Genomic DNA, 18488 nt, shown 5'->3' on the forward strand with positions numbered 1-18488 from the left:
TTCTCCACTTTACGTCTCTTGCTGTTAGGTTTGTTTACAAACTAAATGCCTGTGGCTGGAGGCGAGGTATACAGGGAGGAGGACCAGTGCATGCTGGGAGCTTCAAAGCTATAGCTGTTTGGTGCAGTGGATCTCTCCAACTACATACCCCCAAGGTAGATTCTGTGGACCGTATGGACCTCGAAGAAAGAGTTATCTAAGGTATGTTATGCCATAACTCTCTAATTTTCCTTTTACCCTCTTCCAGCTACTGATTGCACTAAATGGGAAGTTCCCCCTGCAGTGGTTCCCACGTGACACACCTAGTTAAGAACGCTACCTTACCTATCTATACTGCAACCGCATTAGAGGAGACTACGTATAGAAGGATTGAAGCTTGCCTGAAGTCTATATACTCTTACAGAAGCTATTACTCGTCATGCCAGGGCTACAGCCTGGTTGGCAAAAGCCATTGAGAGTTGAGGCCCCAGGAGATACTGTACATTTCCTTCTGATGCTTCGAGGGAACAGCTGTCCTACATATCTCACATTAGAGATGCAGCCTCCTATTTAGGAGATCTAGGTTACAAGGCATCTGCTGCTTCTGTGGTAGCCGCTGTATTGTTTGGCTTTGCTCGTGGAAGGCAGATTCAGACTCTAAAAAGGCTTTGGAGTCTCTGCCTTATTCTGGGGAGTTCCTGTTTGGCCCAGAATTGGACTAGATTGTGACTACCTTGGCAGCTTCCAAGACAGCGTTCTTGCCCTCTGCATCTAATATGAAGCCTGGGATGTCAACCTTTCGGTCCTTTCATCCCCAGTGAAAAGCTTTCCACGGCAGGCGGCATCCACTAAGATGCCTCTAGGACCAAATAGACCTGGGCTATTAGTCATCCACCTGCCAAATCTGAGGCAAGCCTTCAGCCTGACGAGGCGGGCCTCTTTCTGGGGCTCCTAGGGTGGGAGGCCGACTTCTTCAATTCTCCCAGTTCTGGCGTCAGCCCACATCAGACGCCTCGGTAAGAGAAGTGGATTCCCACGGATACGCCCTCTAATTCCTAAGGCGGCGCCCCAGCAGTTCTTTTGCACAGCACCTCCAATGGAATCAAGAAAAGTCCTGCTCCCACCAGAAGGCAATTCAGTCCTTACTGCTCTCTAGGGTAATAATTCTAGTCCCCTCATCACAGCGAGGGAAGGGCTATTATTCTAACCTTTTCTTTGTTCAGAATCCCAATGGGTTTCACCAGCCTATCCTCAACCTCAAGTCCCTGAACAAGTTTATCATGGGGCCCAGGTTTCGTATGGAAACCCTACGCTCTATTGTCCTGGCTATGGAGCCTGGGGAATTTATGGTGTCTCTGGACATTCAGGACGCTTACCTACATGTACCTATAGCGCCTTCTCATTAGCAGTATCTCCAGTTTGCTGTCCTACAGCAACATTACCAATTTCAAGCACTGCCTTTTGGTCTTTCTACAGCTCCTTGGTCTTTAACAAGATCATGGTAGTTATGGCTGCCTATCTTCGTCGTCAGGGGATCAGACTGCTTCCATACTTGGACGATCTCTTGCTCTTAGCAAGCTCCTCGGAAATTCTTCACAGCCATCTACAGGTAACCATTGCCTTTCTACAAACGCACAAACAGTCTTCCCTGACCCTTCCCAAAGAATGTCACATCTGGGAGCCTTCCTGGACTCTCAGGCTCAGAGAATCTTCCTGACAGCAGACAAAATCTCTGTATTACATCACCGAGTGTGCAGAATACTCCACAGTCGCCGAGTGTCAATTTACTCTGCAATGCAGACCTTGGGATCCATGGTGTTCACCTTTGATATGGTGGAGTTCGCTCAGTTTCACTTCAGGACCCTACAACACCTGATCCTCTCCAGGTGGAACGGGCTGCCCCATCTGCTCAGATCCCAGATCTCTCTCCGGAGGTTCGCCTGTCCTGGTGGCTACAGACGTCACACCTAAACAAGGGTCGACCCTTTTGGATCCCGGACTAGGCACTCCTTACTATTGATGCAAGCCTCTGCGTGTGGGGCGCAGTGACCGGACAGCACTCCTTCCAAGGCCGCTGGACTCCAGCCGAGGGGATCCTACCAATCAACGTTCTGGAACTCCGAGCCATTTACAAAGCCCTCACTCTGGCTCAGGATATCCTTCAGGGCAGACCAGTACAAATACAGTCCGACAATGCCGCGGCAGTGGCCTACCTCAATCACCAAGGAGGCACTTGAAGTCGGTCAGCAATGGCAGAAGTGTCCCGCATTCTCACATGTACGAACGCCATCTCCCAGCTATCTCTGTAGTGTTCATCCTGGGGATTCTCAATTGGGAGGTGGATTTCCTCAGCCGTCACGATGCGCGTGCAGGAGACTGGTCTCTCAATCCAGAAGTCTTTCAGCTCCTAGTGGACAAAAGGGGTCTACCGGATGTGGACTTCATGGCCTCACGATACAACCACAAGCTTCCAGTGTACAGGGCCAGGACGAGGGACCTTGACATAGCCTTCGTGGACGCATTATCTGTGAGGTAGACCTTCCATTTAGTGTACCTCTTTCCTCCAGTCTCCCTTCTTTCCTCTCGAAAGTTCAAGCAAGAGGGGGGCACGGTCCTGTTGGTAGCTCTGGCTTGGCCCAGATACCATTGGTACTCCGTTTTTCAAAGTGTTTCCATAGACATTCCTCTCCAACATCCTCTATGACGAGACCTTTTGTCTCAGGGTCCCTGCCTGCATCCGGACCTGGCCCGTCTGTCTTTAACAGCTTGGCTCTTGAGAAATCCCTCCTAAGATCTAAAGGGTTTTTCTAGCTCTGTGGTCCAGACCATGCTCAGAGCGCGTAAACCGGCTTCTGCCAGGTTCCCCAGGTGTGGCATACATCTTTCCAGTGGTGTGCTACTAAAATCTATGACCCTCCAGGTTTTTAGGGTTTCTAGAATCCTTGCCTTTATTCAAGCTGGATTGGGTCTCTGACTCCGCCTAGCTTCTCTGAAAGGGCACGTCTCTGCTCTGTCCATCTGGTTCTAGCGCAGAATTGCTCCTCTACCGGATGTTAACACCTTCCTGCAAGGTGTTCTATGTGTACAACCTCCCTTTGTCCCTCCTGTGGCTCCATGGGATTTGTCAGTGGTTCTCCATGCACTTCAGGAACCTCCATTCGAACCCCTGGATTCAGTAGATATCAAAAGGCTCACTGCGAGGTTTGTTTCTTCTGGCTATAGCATCTGCCCGTAGGGTATCTGCTTTAGGAGCGCTTTCCTGTCGCTCCCCATTTCTAATCTTTCATCCAGACAGGGCTGTTCTTCGAACGCGTCCTGGCTTCCTTCCCAAGGTGGTCTCTCGTTTCCACCTTAATGAGGAAATTGTGGCTCCGGCCTTTCAATCACCACCTCGGCAGGTGAGACCTCTTTGGATGTGGTCCGTGCTCTGAAGATCTACGTGGACCCTATTAAGTTCCATCAGGAAATCGACCTCCCTCTTTGTCCTATATGGATTCTACAAGAAGGGATGGCCAGCTAACAAACAGAATCTGGCCAGATGGCTTCTCATGACTATCTCACAGACTTACACGCAGACTGGCTTTCCTGTGCCGGCTACAGTATCTGCTCATTCTACTCGCTCTGTGGGTCCCTCGTGGGCAGCCCGCCGTGGTACGTCTGCCGAACACCTATGCAAGGCGCCACATGGTCTTTTGTCCCACACCTTTTGATACATTTACCTCTCCGGATGCTTCCTTCGGGCACCGGGTTCTCCTCTCAGCTCTGGAGTGTCCCCACCCTAGGGGAACTGCTTTGGGACATCCCATTGTCTCCCTGTGGAGCCCTATGGACCCTGAAGAAGAAAAGGAGAGTTATGGTAAAACTGACCCTTGTTAACTCTTTCTTCAAAGTCCATATGGTCTACAGGGCACCCGCCGTGACGCACCGGGCTTATATGAGTTTCTTCTTTTGGTCACTTGTTTCCTTCTGTGTGTGAGTGTGATTCTTCAGTGTACCAGTCTTCCTTCTCTCTTTTCCTGCTCCTTCCTTGGGCTTGTTAACAAAACGGAGTTGCCTTCAGGCTGTGGGCAGCATATAGGGGGAAGGACTGCAGCATCCTGGGTTAGAAAAAAACTTTGCTGTTGGTGTCCGGTCCTCCAAGTACCACCTACACCCCATTGTCTCCCTGTGGATCCTATGGACTTCGAAGAAAGAGAGTTAACAAGGGTAAGTTTTACCATAACTATCCTTATATAGATAGATGTTTTTCTTTGAAAAGGTTGTGATAGGACAACGCTCAGCTTAGAAACTCCTTGACCCAATATATAACATGATTAATAGATTATGCTTACATATAGTATCTGACCAGTGCAGTAAAATTTTGCAGATCTGATTGGCGACTAAATGAACAAATTCTTTAGTGGTGTTCACTCTACTGTTCAACAGTGAGGATATACTTTGTGCTATGGTAGTGTGATATGTAGATGACCGATAACTGCCCTCCAGCGGGGCTCTTAGTGACTTGATTCTGTCTGACATCTGTAGTGTGATGTAAACATTGCAAGAGAACGGAGGAAGAGGTGGGGATGCTGCACCTTTATAGCTGCCGGTCATGCAGTGAGTCGCACAGCCACTATCGCCGTTCAAACTTGACCAAGAATATCCTCACTGTTGAACATTGGAGGAACACCAGGAATACTATACTGAGATGTGTTTATTCATCTATTATCTGGAATGCAATAATTTGCTGCACAATTACTGACTTCCATGTTGTTCGAAGCACTACACTATATTGTTTTCTCAGTCTTCTCTTGACTTATACCTATAAGTGGATAACAGATAAGTGTAACCTATTTTATATTTGGTATGCACATATATCACCTCCTGATTTTTTACTATTACTACATCATCAGGCCCATTTAATATCCCCACCCCACCCCCTTCACACACACAAACACACCTCAGATATTAGGCTACTCCAGCACTTTGCAAAAAGCAGATTACTCGAGGAAGGACTATTGCATACCACTTTCAATTTAGCTCTTGCATATTATGGATATAAGTGACTTTACTTAGTTTGCTTTTATTTCACTTGATGTACTTTACAAACAGACGAACAATTGTACAACAAAAATCAAATGGAATTTGGCGTCACCAGGTAGCAAAGTCTGGCTGACCTTGTACAGTTAGTTTACACTTACTGAAGAATATATCATCATAGAAACCTGTGAATGTATGATTTGCTTTATGTGGCTAAGCAATGTGAAAGTTAGAAGCTTTGATTATGTATTAATTGTAAGTGTAGTAATACAACTTTGAAACTGCTGTAGAGTTCCAAATGATTTAAGAACTAACCATGTGCCGTAATACAGCAGATACATTGGAAATTATCTGCTTGTTTGGTTATCCATGTCTGTTCGTTGTATGTATGTGTGTGCATACATGTGTACTGTGTGTAAACCCTATGGATACTGTGCATCATTGAGTATATGAATAGGTCTATTAGAGCTGGCTCTTAACCTAATAAGTCTGCCACATTTTGCAGTTTTTGGTGCATCAGTTAGGCTACATAGTCCATATTCACAAGTGTGTAGACAACATAAACGATATATTGTCCACAGAGTGCAAAGAAAGAATGTTCCACCTCAGTGGGTGCAGTGCCCAATGCAATGTATGTATTTCCATTAACACACAGTGGCTGATTGCTTTGTCTCATCTCCTATGTATTAATCCAAAAAGATGAAAAAAGAAAGTTGTAAAAATTAAGGTGGCCAGGATTTGTAGGCTACATGTAAAAGCTGCTAGCATGCAAAAAAAAAAATGTCATTGCACCCCTTGCATTGCAACATGTTAAATGCAGTTACTTGTTTGTGTTTTTGGCTTTTCTACCAACTCAGAATTAGCCCCATAATCACTGTGTAATTGGTATCAATTATAAGATGTAGGAGTGTTAAATAAAATAAAATATGTAATTAGTATTTGAATATAAATATATTTAAGTTTTCATGTGATACCCACTGTTCTTAAGTTTTTGTGAAAGGGGCAATTCACTCATTCTAAGAAGGGAAGGGGGTTAGATGTCATAGATGTAAGGGGGACAATCGATGCTCTGCAGGGTTCAAAGTTCACACACTGAACAACCTTTTTACCTCTCTCTTTTGAGGAACCCAAATGAACCAGAGGGGAAAGACCGAGTGGAGAGCACCAGGTGAGAGAGCCATGTCCCCATTTTTTTTTTTTTTTACTTTTATATCTAATTTTCTACCTCATTTACCTTCCCTTTCAGTCTGTTTTTAACGTATTTATATATTTTTATGTTCTTTTTTTTCCTTCTGTTGCTTTACATCATATTATTTGATTCTCCCTGTAGGCTCTTTCTAATTTCTCTTTCCCTCTGGGGTCAGAGCCACAGCTGTTCCTGCTCACTGTAATGATACTTTTGAGGTTTTTTATTCTAATGTCCTCTATAGCTTGTGAACAATTACTACTTGTGAACAGTTACTGCTGCAGAGCAACGTATCCCCTCCTTCACTTCACTGTTATGTATTTCTAGGACAGGTATAACAGAATGTTGTGTGTACATTAACATCTCAAAGCTTGTGGCAGAAATAGGATTGTAGCACTAAACAGGTTTTTTTTAATATTGGTACAATACATATAAAGCTCAAAACCCTTTTAAGCAAATGGTTAATGATAATGGAAGGAGGCGCTGTTGCACATGGGCAGGTCCTTCAGTTTCCATTGTATTTTTGTTTGTCTGAATTTGTACCAAATTCCACAGTATCTCTCTTTCACTGGCATCTTCATAGGATCACCCATAAAGCCAAGCCATTTATTGGGAAAGTGCATATTTAGAGAGACAGATATTAGCCTTTATTTACACAATGGCTCTGTTATCATTAGTGATGCTGCAAAGCAATCAATGGGTCAACATTTCCTCTTCACATGGAAATGCCATTTGTATAGTGGCAGTGCAGAGGGAGGTGTGTTATAACACCACAGAACACAGATGTCTAGGAGCTAGCTGAAGAGGACCATCTTTATTTTACATAGTCCTTTTTACTGGTGTCATCTTATCCTTAATCCTACTTTATAAAAGCAGTGTTCATCTGAGTCACTTCTGTCCTACACTTTGAAAGATATTCATCCTGATTGTTTCCTATATACAAAGAACAAACAGGGCTGTTGCAATTAATGTATTCCTACTTGGAGTACTCTGGAGTGGGTTCAACAGGTACTTCAGAGCAGGGGTGTAACAAAGTATTTGAAGGCCTCATAGCAAAAGTTTGTAAGGGCCCCTATGTACCACCCAGTGGTGAAAAATGTATTTAACTCATGTAACTTTGACAAGGAAGATGCCCCCCCCCCCCCCCCTAAGCTCTAGGCTCAATAGCAGCAGCACTTCTTGCACCTATTGTAGTTACCCCCATGCTTCAGAGGGCACACTAGCCATTTATGTAAAAAAAAGGATTTGTTTTGTCACCAGGTGGTGATGTGGCAATACAAATCACTTTAAGATCAGTACAATTGCTAAGGCAACACTTTACTGAAGAAAAATGGGTCCTTAGATGCTACTTTCACTCATTTCCACCACCTCTATTACTGGACCAGACCCCATGCAACTTTTGTGAGATTTTCTGAAGAACCAGGTGAATTGGGAAGTATGTCATACCCTGTCAGATCTGAAAGACTGCATTATCGTGATGTGCTCGCTACGCCACCTGATGTCAAGTTTAGCTAGAGAATGCTGATCTACGAATGGAAATTATTGTTGATGCCAATGAAAGTTCCATTGAACAATTGTAGCGTTAGGGTCAATTTTACGGTGATGTCGGCAAGGAAATCCACGGGAAAGACGTAATCACCAATAGTAGGCATAAGCGCTTATTTACATTTATTGATATTCATGCTTTAATTCAAAGAGCAGCAGTGAACAACTGAAGAGAACAACAACTGACTGCCAATTTCAACCTATGGCAATGTACAACTGTGAGTCCATGGTGCAAAAAGCACAGGCAATGGACTAATCAGTGTAAGGTGACATCCTCCTTCCCAATGTTCTCGATGAGTGCACCTGCGGGACCAATTTAGATAGATATATCTATCTATATCTACGCGTGTATACACACACACACACACACACACACACACACACACACACACACACACGGCCCAAGTGCCTGCTTCCAAAAGTGAAGGGTTCAGATGCTTCCAAAATGTTGTAGGGGTGCTTTTTTACAAACAAGTATATTATATAATATAATTAGCAGCAGCCGTTACCTCAGAAACCAAGGGCAATGCTGTCCATAAAGGTAAGGATCATCCTCATCCCGTGTGCAGTGTTCTTTGCCCAATGGGAGTCAACAGAGTCCATGTGGTTGTCCATTGGTTTCATGACACAATATTAATGTTATCCTTAAGATCCAAACCCAATGAAACATTTTATGGAATATTGTGGAGTTATACATCAATCAGGCATTATCTGTCTGACTTTATTATGAAAGAATTATAAGCATTGTTTAATGCAGCAGTTCTCAAACTGTGGGTCGTGACCCCAAAGTGGGTCGCGGCCATCTCAGCTTGGGGTCGCGACTCACATGGGGTGAGGCTGATGACCCCTGTGAGGAGAGTGAAACCAGTTGAACTGTCTGTTATTTCAGACTCCTCAGATCACTGGCTGAGAGATCCAAGGAGTCATCAGGAAGCCCCGTCCCACCCCAGTGCTCAGCTTCTCTTGTCCTCCTGCCCAGCAGCAGAAACTGACACACAGGCAGCAAGCCTCAGCAGCAGACACACTCAGAGGAGCCAGCTGCCAGACTCTCTCTGCAGTCTGTGCAGATGTTGTTAAGTGCAGCCTGGGGGACCGCTGCTGCCAGGGTGGGAGGACACAGAATGTGTGATGATTGCTGTGTAGGGAGAAGAAACTTCCCCAGGAGGAGGAATGAGGGGAGTGCTGAGCAGACGGGAACAGGGGAGCACACAGTGTGGGAACTGGATGGGGCGAACAGAAAAAAACGAATTTATTAAAAACCCATTGCCTCTCTTGAAACGCACTGCACCCTCTGTCTTTCTCATCTACTACCTCCCCCTGTCACCCACTGGTTCTCCCTGTTACCCACTGTGTCCTATGTCACCCTTAGCCTCCCACTACCTCCCCAGTCACTCACTGTCTTCCCTGCCACCCTTTTGCTACTCCTTGCCACCCACTGCCGCCTCCTGTCACCCACTGCCATCCTCTGCTTCTCCCTGCCACCGACACCCTCTGCCTTCCCGTCACCCACAGCTTCTCCCTATTACTCACTGCCTCCTATGTCACCTATTGCCTCCCCAGTCACTCTCTGCCTTTCCTTGCCATGATCTGCCTCCCCCCTATCACCCTCTGTCTCTCCCTGCCACCCTGTCTCTCCCTGTCATCCAGTCACCCCCTGCCACCCTGTCTCTCCCTGTCATCCAGTCACCCCCTGCCACCCTGTCTCTCCCTGTCATCCAGTCACCCCCTGCCACCCTGTCTCCCTCTCCATGTGAGCCACTCGTTCTCCGTTACCCACTGCCTCCTATGTCACCCTTTGCCTCCCCAGTCACCCACTGTCTTTCCTGACACCCTTTGCTGCTCCTTGCCACCCACTGCTTCTCTCTTTCACCCACTTCCCTCCCGTCACCCACTGCCTCTCCGTCACCCGACACCCTCTGCCTAACCCGTTACCCACTGCTTCTCCCTATTACCCACTGCCTCCTATATCACCTATTTCCTCCCCAGTCACCATCTGCCTTTTCATGCCACCCTCTGCCACCATCACCCACTGTTTCTCCCTGTCACCCACAGCTTTTTCCTGTTATCCACTGCCTCCTACGTCACCCACTGTCTCCCCAGTCACCCTCTGCCTCAGCTTGCAGGGACAGGGGCTTCGAAAGGAGCTCGTCCCTGCAATGTCTAAATGAAATAATTGCATTAGCGCAGTGGCTTAAGTTCATACCAGATGCCAGGAGGCAAGTTATAATTTTTGTGCCCCCCTAAAACAAAAGGGAAAATAAATGTGGTGCATATCTATCACTTATGCACAAAAACACTAATATAGAATAGCCTTAAGTGGGGTGACTATATTGTGGGCAATAGAGGACGCACCTCCATTGTCTCCCATAGTTCTGCCCCTGTATTAGCAGATACCTCACTTCAGTTTTCATAGTGCTACTGTGCATGAGCGGTCTGCTGACCACGCATGTGTGGCAGTCATTCTGCAGTAACTTGCTGGGGTCCTGTAATAATTTTTATTGTTAGACGGGGTCCCAGAGCAAAAAAGTTTGAAAATCCCTGGTTTAATGTATCCCCTTCACAATTGGTTTTACCCTGTTCTGTGACAAAGCAGCCAATGCCATGAACAGGTGGCTGAGAGAGCAGTTAGAGCGATTACAGGATGGATCATCTAGGGAGGAACTTATCAAATTGGGCTCTTCAAGGAGAAACTATCTATATTGAGGATAATGCCTGCGATTCTGGGAGGCTTGCTGCCTGATCCTGTAATGGTATCAGGTGAAGTTTCTTTTTGGGAAATCCGTGGCCAGCATTCACTTTTCAGGAAGGGTCAGCTTCCATCCAGAGTAATATGTACATAGATTTTGTTATGGAAGGGGGGCTCATTACTGATTTTTAGACAACAATTTTAATCCCAACTTTGGGCATTATATACAATTTTAATATCTCCAAGTACCTTCATCTCTTAGTGGTCATTTGATTCCACCCAGAGATGAAGGTATTTCTGGGCTTGTAAAATGAGACTCCAAACTCCTGTCAACTTTTAGTATCCATTAGCGTCTGTAATACTGTTGTGATACATCAGATAACTTTTTAGTAGATATTGAAGTCACAGATGTTCTGTCAGTTTCATGTGTTTTATTTACCTACTCTGATACACCTATTTACTTGCATCATTTAGAAAAACAGAGAAGGCTGTGCCTGGACAATTCTAAATGCTGGGTACACACTGGCAGATATATTGGCCGATCAATTGACCAGCGGCCAGATGATGGTTGTTCAGTGTTTGTAAACATCAATCATCTGCAGATCACCCGATCCGCAGATATATCTGTCAGGTGTGTACCCAGCTTAATTGCTTATTTGGACCGTCATGCCACTTTTCCCTTGTAACCAGATTCTCTGTCTGGACACTTTCCATCAGGCACTGAGGTATCTGGCTTTGACAGCATTGACCATGCTAGACTTGGTTTGTAAAAGGAAGACCTTTATGTGAGAGGATAGTTTATTCAAGGTTCAAGTGTTTACAATCTGTCTTTTCTCAGCATCAGTCAGCCGCTAGATAACATCATAATGCAGTTGTCAATGTGGAAGTCTGAAGAAAGGCATACAATGTATTTAACATATCGTCATGGAGTACTTTCTTTTCTTTTAAGAACTGCTCCAATTTGTGTAATTCCTTTACCAAAATAATAGTCTCTGAATGATTCCTTCTTTCAGCCAATTGTAGATTTGGGGCTCCCCAGCAACCAGTAGCTCATTCTCTTTCATTTTGGCATTACAAGTATGGGGAACAAAGAGGCAGCATTACTTAATTTGGATGAGGGTTTTCCGAACAAAGGGTTCCATGACTCCTCTTTTGGACATTGCACTGTGGGTAGCTGGTATAATGGGATGCAGTTTAAATCCTGGCTGTTGGGATCCGGAATCCCTACACCAGTCAGAATCCCGGCGCCAGCATCCCGCCAGCCGGCATCCTGATGTAAGTAGTGGGGTTGGGGTGAGGGTTAGGTGTGTTAGGGTTAGGCTGTGAGGGGGAGGGTCGGGTTTAGGCTCTGGGAGAAGAGGGAACGAGATTTAGGCTGCGGGGAGGGAGGGGTAGGGTTAGGTGTCGTTATGCTAACCCTGTCAGGATTCTGACCGCCGGGATCCCGAGCGCCTGCATTCTGTAACCAACCCAATATAACTGATGTGTAGTGCAGCTTACATATTTGCTGGCACACAGATTTTTTTCTTTTTTTTTTCTTTCAACTTGTACATTTTATATTTTGAAAAGACAGCCAACATTGGCTATGATACAGCAAATTGTAAATGACTAACAAATATAAAAAATAATGATCAGAAAGAAAAGCAAAATCAACAACAATATGAAGACAATAATAAGGGGGCAAGGGAATAATCCAGAGACAATGGAATTAGTGATATACCCAAGGGTAAACAAATAGAAACACATGTACAACAAAGCATGGAGGGAGAGAAAGCAAATCCAAACCATATACCACAAATCTTTGCAGAGACATTTTCCCTGTAGCTGAACCATGTAGTGGATTGTATGTAGAGAAATAGTCAAACCACGACCTCCATTTAATCGGTGTAGAGACAATGAAAGTGGAGTATTACCCAAGGAGATATAACCCTTTTGAACATATGTTACAATCTTAGAGAGGACTAAGGGATCAAGGATGTGACCAGTTACATATCTGTAATGTGTTTGGAGAGAGATTGGACAATGGTGGAGTAAAGCCGGCTCAGGTTGTAGTGGGAGCGTAATGCCTGTAAGTTTAGAAAGGACTTCAATCCCAAAGTTCCTGTAGTTTCGGGCAAGCCCAAAAGGTATGTAAAAGGGTGTCTACCTTCACACAATTTCTCCAAAACAGTCGAGAGGTGTTGGGTCAAAACATAGTAAGTTATATTCTATGTATCAGCTTAACAAGCATTTCTGAATGGTTGATGCATTTAAACATTCTAAACACATTCTGATATACCTTCTCCCTCTTCATCTGATAGAGAAATGTGCAAATCCTCTTCCCAATTAACCTGACCGATAGTTTTTCTGTTTCATTAGGGGCCATAACAGATCTATACCACGTTGAATTAGTACCTTTTTAGAGAAGGGTAAAACAGTTTGGAAATAACAGAGGATGGGGGTGGGGCTAGGGTCCTGGGACTCATTTGTAAAGTTTGAAGGTAATGTCTGACACGTAAATACTACCACCAGTAGGGATATTGTATTGAGATTGCAAAGGTGCTAATAACTTGATACCGGTATTTCCCAGTATATCAAGACAGGGAACCGTCTAGGACCAATTTAGCCACAGCCTTGAATGATAATTGAGCTGAGGGTAACCCAATAGCACCAGTAATTTTAACCATCCTATCCCAAGCATATAAGGAATCACAAGTACTTTTCAAAATTTTTATTTATCGGCCTATGTACAGGATCTAGCCATAGGAGGTCCTATAAAGGTAGGTGGCTGAATGTCCATGCAGGGTTTAGGAGAGGTAGTGGTAAACTAATCGGATATCAGTGCCAACAAACTCGCAAATTGATAAAACTATATTTTGGGTCCAGCGAGGCCCCTTCTAACTTCAGTTCTACACATGTGGTCACGGGAAACACACTTCCCCTTCAGCAAACAATTCTTCTTGCTGCTTTTATAAACACTAGGAAGTTTCTGTAGCAAGTGGTCTCTCATTGAGTGTCCCACCCTGCAGTAAGTGGTCTCTCAGTGAGTGTCCCACCTACAGCAAGTGTTCTCCTATTGGGTGTCCCACCCATGGCCGTAACTAGAGTGGTGCAAACAGTGCCATGGCACATGGCAAGGGGGCGCTGTTGGGGCCTGTCAATTTTCCTGTTTTTTGTCATTCTTGTAGCTTGGGGGGCACCAAGGTTCTCTCTGGCACAGGGCACCAAAAAGTCTAGTTACGGCTCTGGTCCCACCCTACTGCAAGTGATCTCTCATTGAGGGCTCCCTGCCTTTCTAATTAGCTTTGGGACATTCCACTGCTGCTGCAGGAGAAAAGTGGGCTTTTACTTACACACAAGTGGGGGCTAGGGTCCTGGGACTCATTTGTAAAGTTTGATGGTAATGTCTGACACGTAAATACTACCACCAGTAGGGATATTGTCTAAAACAACGGAGATAGAAGCTTCTCTTTTAGTAAGCCCCCGCCCTTTAGAAGATGAAGGCAATTCACAGCATGACACCTCATACTGGCCTCAGATATTAAAATATAAAAATATATAGACTTATAACTTTGATAAAATGTAACGTGTATATACATTTGTGAATTTCCTTAGGCTAAACAAGGTAATCTAACTACGAAACTGGGACGTAATAGAGTTCATAATTTTCTCAAACTTCTTTATGGAATACATTAATTATACTTGATAGCCCTAGAGATATTAATGCATGTGTACATTTTATATGCTTCCTAATTCCTACTTACTATATATATCCTACTAATTCCATCAATGCCATCTTCAGAAGCTGCTAAAACATATCGAACAAATATAAGAGACAGGATTCCTCCCACAATTGTATTTTTCAGACAGCATATAAAAAAATGAAACCAAAATGTAAAAATTGTCTGAGAAAGTCGCAGGCACAGTGCAATATTTAGTATGCCATCCCCTTAATGGAATTGCATGCATCAGGTTAGAAGTTTGATTGATTTCCTTCTACAGGCTTTTCCATAGATGAAAACAATATGCAATGCCACCTACAGGCTGGAGAGGTTATTGAACCTCATGAATAAGTTATTTTTTTTATACTGCCTTACATATCATTTGGAAGATCAATACCTCTTTTATCCGCATCTGTACTTCCCTATAACAAAGTAATAAGTTTTATGAAATTAAATTCTTTTATGTTGTTTCCCCAGGCCTCACCTGACTGTGCCCGATAAAGAGAAAGATGATGTGAGGGACTCCAAGCCACGCTCTCTGCGCTTCACATGGAGCATGAAAACCACCAGCTCAATGGAGCCAAATGAGATGATGAGTGAAATCCGCAAGGTGCTAGATGCCAACAGCTGCGAACATGAATCACAAGAGAAGTACATGCTGCTTTGTGTACATGGCTCTCCAGGTCATGACAGCTATGTACAGTGGGAGATGGAGGTGTGCAAGCTTCCACGTCTCTCCCTCAACGGTGTGCGCTTCAAACGAATTACTGGCACCTCCATGGCGTTTAAGAACATTGCCTCCAAAATTGCCAATGAACTAAAACTTTAACAGGGCTTCGTCTCTGTATGGGAAAGAGACAAAACTGCAAAATGAGACACTCACAGGCACCCCATCCCCAGCTTGCCCAGCACTCTTACCTAAGAGGATGCAGGAAATTCCATTTTGTTTCTCCTTGCTGTGGCACATCCTGGAAAGGGCAGAGCAGGGAGTAAGGATGGAGATGGGCAGGGTGCTCTGGGAATAACTACTGCTCCTCTCATTTTAGGTTTTGAGGGTATTTTATTTGAAATAGATTTATAATTATTTTTTGTTTTTTTATTTTACGATTGGGGCTGGGACACAGATTATCTAATAGACTGATAGGAGTAAGCATTGTAGAATGAGAGCGTAGAATGTTTGCCCCTCCCATAAGTGTGTCACCTGTATAATGCTGTTATTTCTGGTACAGTTTATAAATCAGAAGATGAGAGATTTGAAGGGGTATTCTTTTTACGCCCTCTTTTTTTTTTTTTTTCTTTCCTTTACAAACAACAGTTCCAAGTCGCATTGTACAGAAGGAGTTTAAAAATTATGTCTTAGACACTGAACTAATAGCTCAGGGTGCCCGTAATACCACAGGTACAAGTAAAGGCAAACCGCATTGGGGACGTTTGTGTGGGTAACCATATTTGTACTGTATGGAGGAAACCTGGTGGGCTACCAATAATTGTTTTTGGGGTTTTCTTGCGTTTTTTTGTTGTTGTTAATTTTTGGCTGCATCTGAGAGTTATCAGCTGGTTTTTATCTGCAGCAATCAGTGGTTGGTACATCTTCAGTTACTTGGTGGTACAATAATACAGACAACTCTTCCGATCCAAATATACACAATGTCTTTCTCTTGTTTATATTTCACCTTTCCCCAGCTCAGAGTTGCCTTTATTTTTCTCCTATTATGTGTTCACTGAAAATGCAATGAATTGAAATGTTGATTTACACACATTTCTCCTGAAGAGGAGTGTCACAGGAGCCCACTATGACTTCTTCCTCCTTTGTCCACTTTTTCTGAAAACTTAGCAGAATGGCAATGCACCATAACTATGTTGGAATAAATAGGATGCACATCTTTAGACACTTGTATGAAGGGCAGAAATTGACTGCAACACTCACAATGTATATATCTGTCTATAGATCTAAATCCAGGAATGTATCAACCAAATACTAGGAGTATTGGAAATGAATGAAGGGAGACAACCTTAACGAGGAAAGCACGTACACTATATATGACTTAGCAACGCCTCAGTTGCAGTGCTGGGCTGTATCTGTTGTATATATCAATCCAAAAACTTTGTGCGTGACTCCCAGCAGCAGTCGAGGAGTGTCGCGGTTTCCATGGTCCTACGTGGTCAGTGATCACTTGCTAGCATTATGGTTTATTTTGTTATTATTTTCCCTTTTGTGTGAATGATTTCATTGCTGTTTGAAGAAAAGAAAAAAAAAAGTGGTGACAATGATGTTTCCTCTTTTGTTTTACTAAAATACACTTTGACATTCATGTGTGTCATGTATAAATCAATGGTTGCAGCTGTATTTTGACACTTTTAAATAATTAGAAATTCTAAGCAGAGCAGTTAAAAAATTAATAAACCCAATAGGTTTATTGCAGCTAAATATGTTTTACAATTCATCAGTATTTAATGGACCTATCCACAAAAAGATACATTAAAAACATCTGCACTTTTTTTTTATTTTTTTTAAGATTTTAAAACGTGTTTATGACCATGCCCCATCTTGGGAAAGTTTTGATTCTCAACCAAGCAAAAGCTGAGTTCACTTACTCTGCTCCTTATGTGATAAATACTTATGTAAGCCCTGTCTCCCATGGTCAGTGCTGAACACTGGGGCTTTCATTCTGCCCATCTTCTAGTGCTCTACCTCAGGCCCTGTTATGTCCTGAGCGCTGCATGCTATGTACAAATAGATGCAGTATTTTGATTGCATGCATCCTACTGAAGTGACATATTCTTAACAAAAGACCCTTCCATCTGCCCAATATTTCAAATGACCCTAATTGCTGCAGAGGATACTGGGACTAATCTTAAACTATAAATAGGGTAGTTGAAAGGGAATGTTAATCAACTTTTATTAACCACTTCAGTGGTGAATTTTTTATTTTTTTAAATCTAAAAATTGACAGTTTTAAAAAAATGGAGATAAGTTTAGTACATATTTTTTTTTAAATATTTTATAAAAAAAAAATGTGAAGGGGGTGTTTCACACCTCTCCCCCACCATAGGCCCCCATTGTAAAATTACCCCTTATTCCCCAGCAGCATCAGATCCACAGTGGCTGTCTCCTCTCAGGGTAAATAAAACTTTGGGGGTCATCAATCCTTCAAACCCCCCCCCTCATATCAAAAGCGCACCATTACCTCTCCCCCTCTGGCAATGCTGTTAGGCATTGCCCCTTCCTCCTAAAGTGGAGTGCAGAGTAGTGTGTATCAGGGAGGGACTGGTCAACAGTCCCCCCTGCTTCAGCTAATTTCTGCACTTGCACCTCACAGTGCTTGAAGGAGGACTAAGGGCCTGATTCAGAGCCGGACGCTATTTGCGCTCGCTTGTTCAGAAAAAGGGGTCGGATATTTAAATCGAGCGTTCGCTCTTTGCGGTCTGTTGATGCCTCTATGTCTGAACGAGTGAACGAAAAGTGCGCTCGCTATTTTTAAAAAAACGCCCCCTGGCCGCTCGCATCATTCGTCATCTCCGCTATTTATTAGATTAATCGAGTACATCGAAAGGCGTATGAACTGCTCGCAGTGCTTGTGGTAGCATTTTCCTACCGCAATCATGCGAGCAGTTCAGGCTAAAAGACAACCAAGTGACGTGGTCGATGACGCTGCTTTGTTAATTATGCACACCCTTAAAACGCCCGTTTTGACTGTTTGGCATGCCTGCGTTCGGATCTCCACTCCCCGTTTTCAAGCACCTTCCCCTGTTACCACCCACAAACGCCTCATTCTGTCACTCAAATTAGCAGGCATTCGCTATTTTGCGAGCACACAAAAAAAAAAAAAAGAAACCCAGTATTGTATATAAATGTATTAATACAAATATTTATGGATACATGAAAATAGGGGAAAAACACACAGAGGAAATCCATTTTTTTTTTCATTGTGCCATACATGCATCACCTGAAAATAAGTACTGGCCAGTTGGGGGACTCAAGCTGCGCAGTGTGAAAGGATCTATTCATATGATTTTATTTTTCTGCTATTACTCAAACTCTAATAACGATATATAAACTGGAAGTGTTTAGTGCTGCTGCAGCGTGCATCTAAAGTGACCAGGAGCAATTCAATTGTTTGTGCCAATGTGGGCACCATTACTTCTACTCGCAACCTCCAAAGTTGGGCTTTTGGACACCCAAACTTAGCTTGCCCAGTAGTTAGAACGGGTCTAGCAACTTCTACACAGCTAATCCGTATGCTTTCGGTCGTGACATGAGTAATTTATTTATATAGTGCGCCCATATTCCGCAGCGCTTTTACAGAGAAATGGAGCTTTAAATCTATGCTCCCTACCACATGCTCACACACTAGGGTTAATTTTGTTGGTA

General features: G+C 43.7%; 1 protein-coding gene across 5 annotated transcripts in view; it reads left to right on the plus strand.

Annotated features, from left to right (window-relative positions):
* Positions 1-16426, plus strand: part of MARK2 (microtubule affinity regulating kinase 2) — a 235390-nt gene extending 218964 nt beyond the window's left edge. For all 5 annotated transcript variants that reach the window (XM_088480051.1, XM_088480054.1, XM_088480055.1 and 2 more), the window contains 2 exons: positions 6122-6166; positions 14594-16426. In XM_088480051.1, the coding sequence (XP_088336177.1) occupies positions 6122-6166; positions 14594-14945 (397 nt within the window). In that variant the 3' untranslated portion in view covers positions 14946-16426. The remainder of the gene's footprint in view (positions 1-6121; positions 6167-14593) is intronic.
* Positions 16427-18488: the final 2062 nt, after the last annotated feature.

Source organism: Taudactylus pleione, unplaced genomic scaffold (assembly GCF_031769625.1).
Source record: "Taudactylus pleione unplaced genomic scaffold, aTauple2 ptg000250l, whole genome shotgun sequence".
Classification (NCBI taxonomy): Eukaryota; Metazoa; Chordata; class Amphibia; order Anura; family Myobatrachidae; genus Taudactylus; species Taudactylus pleione.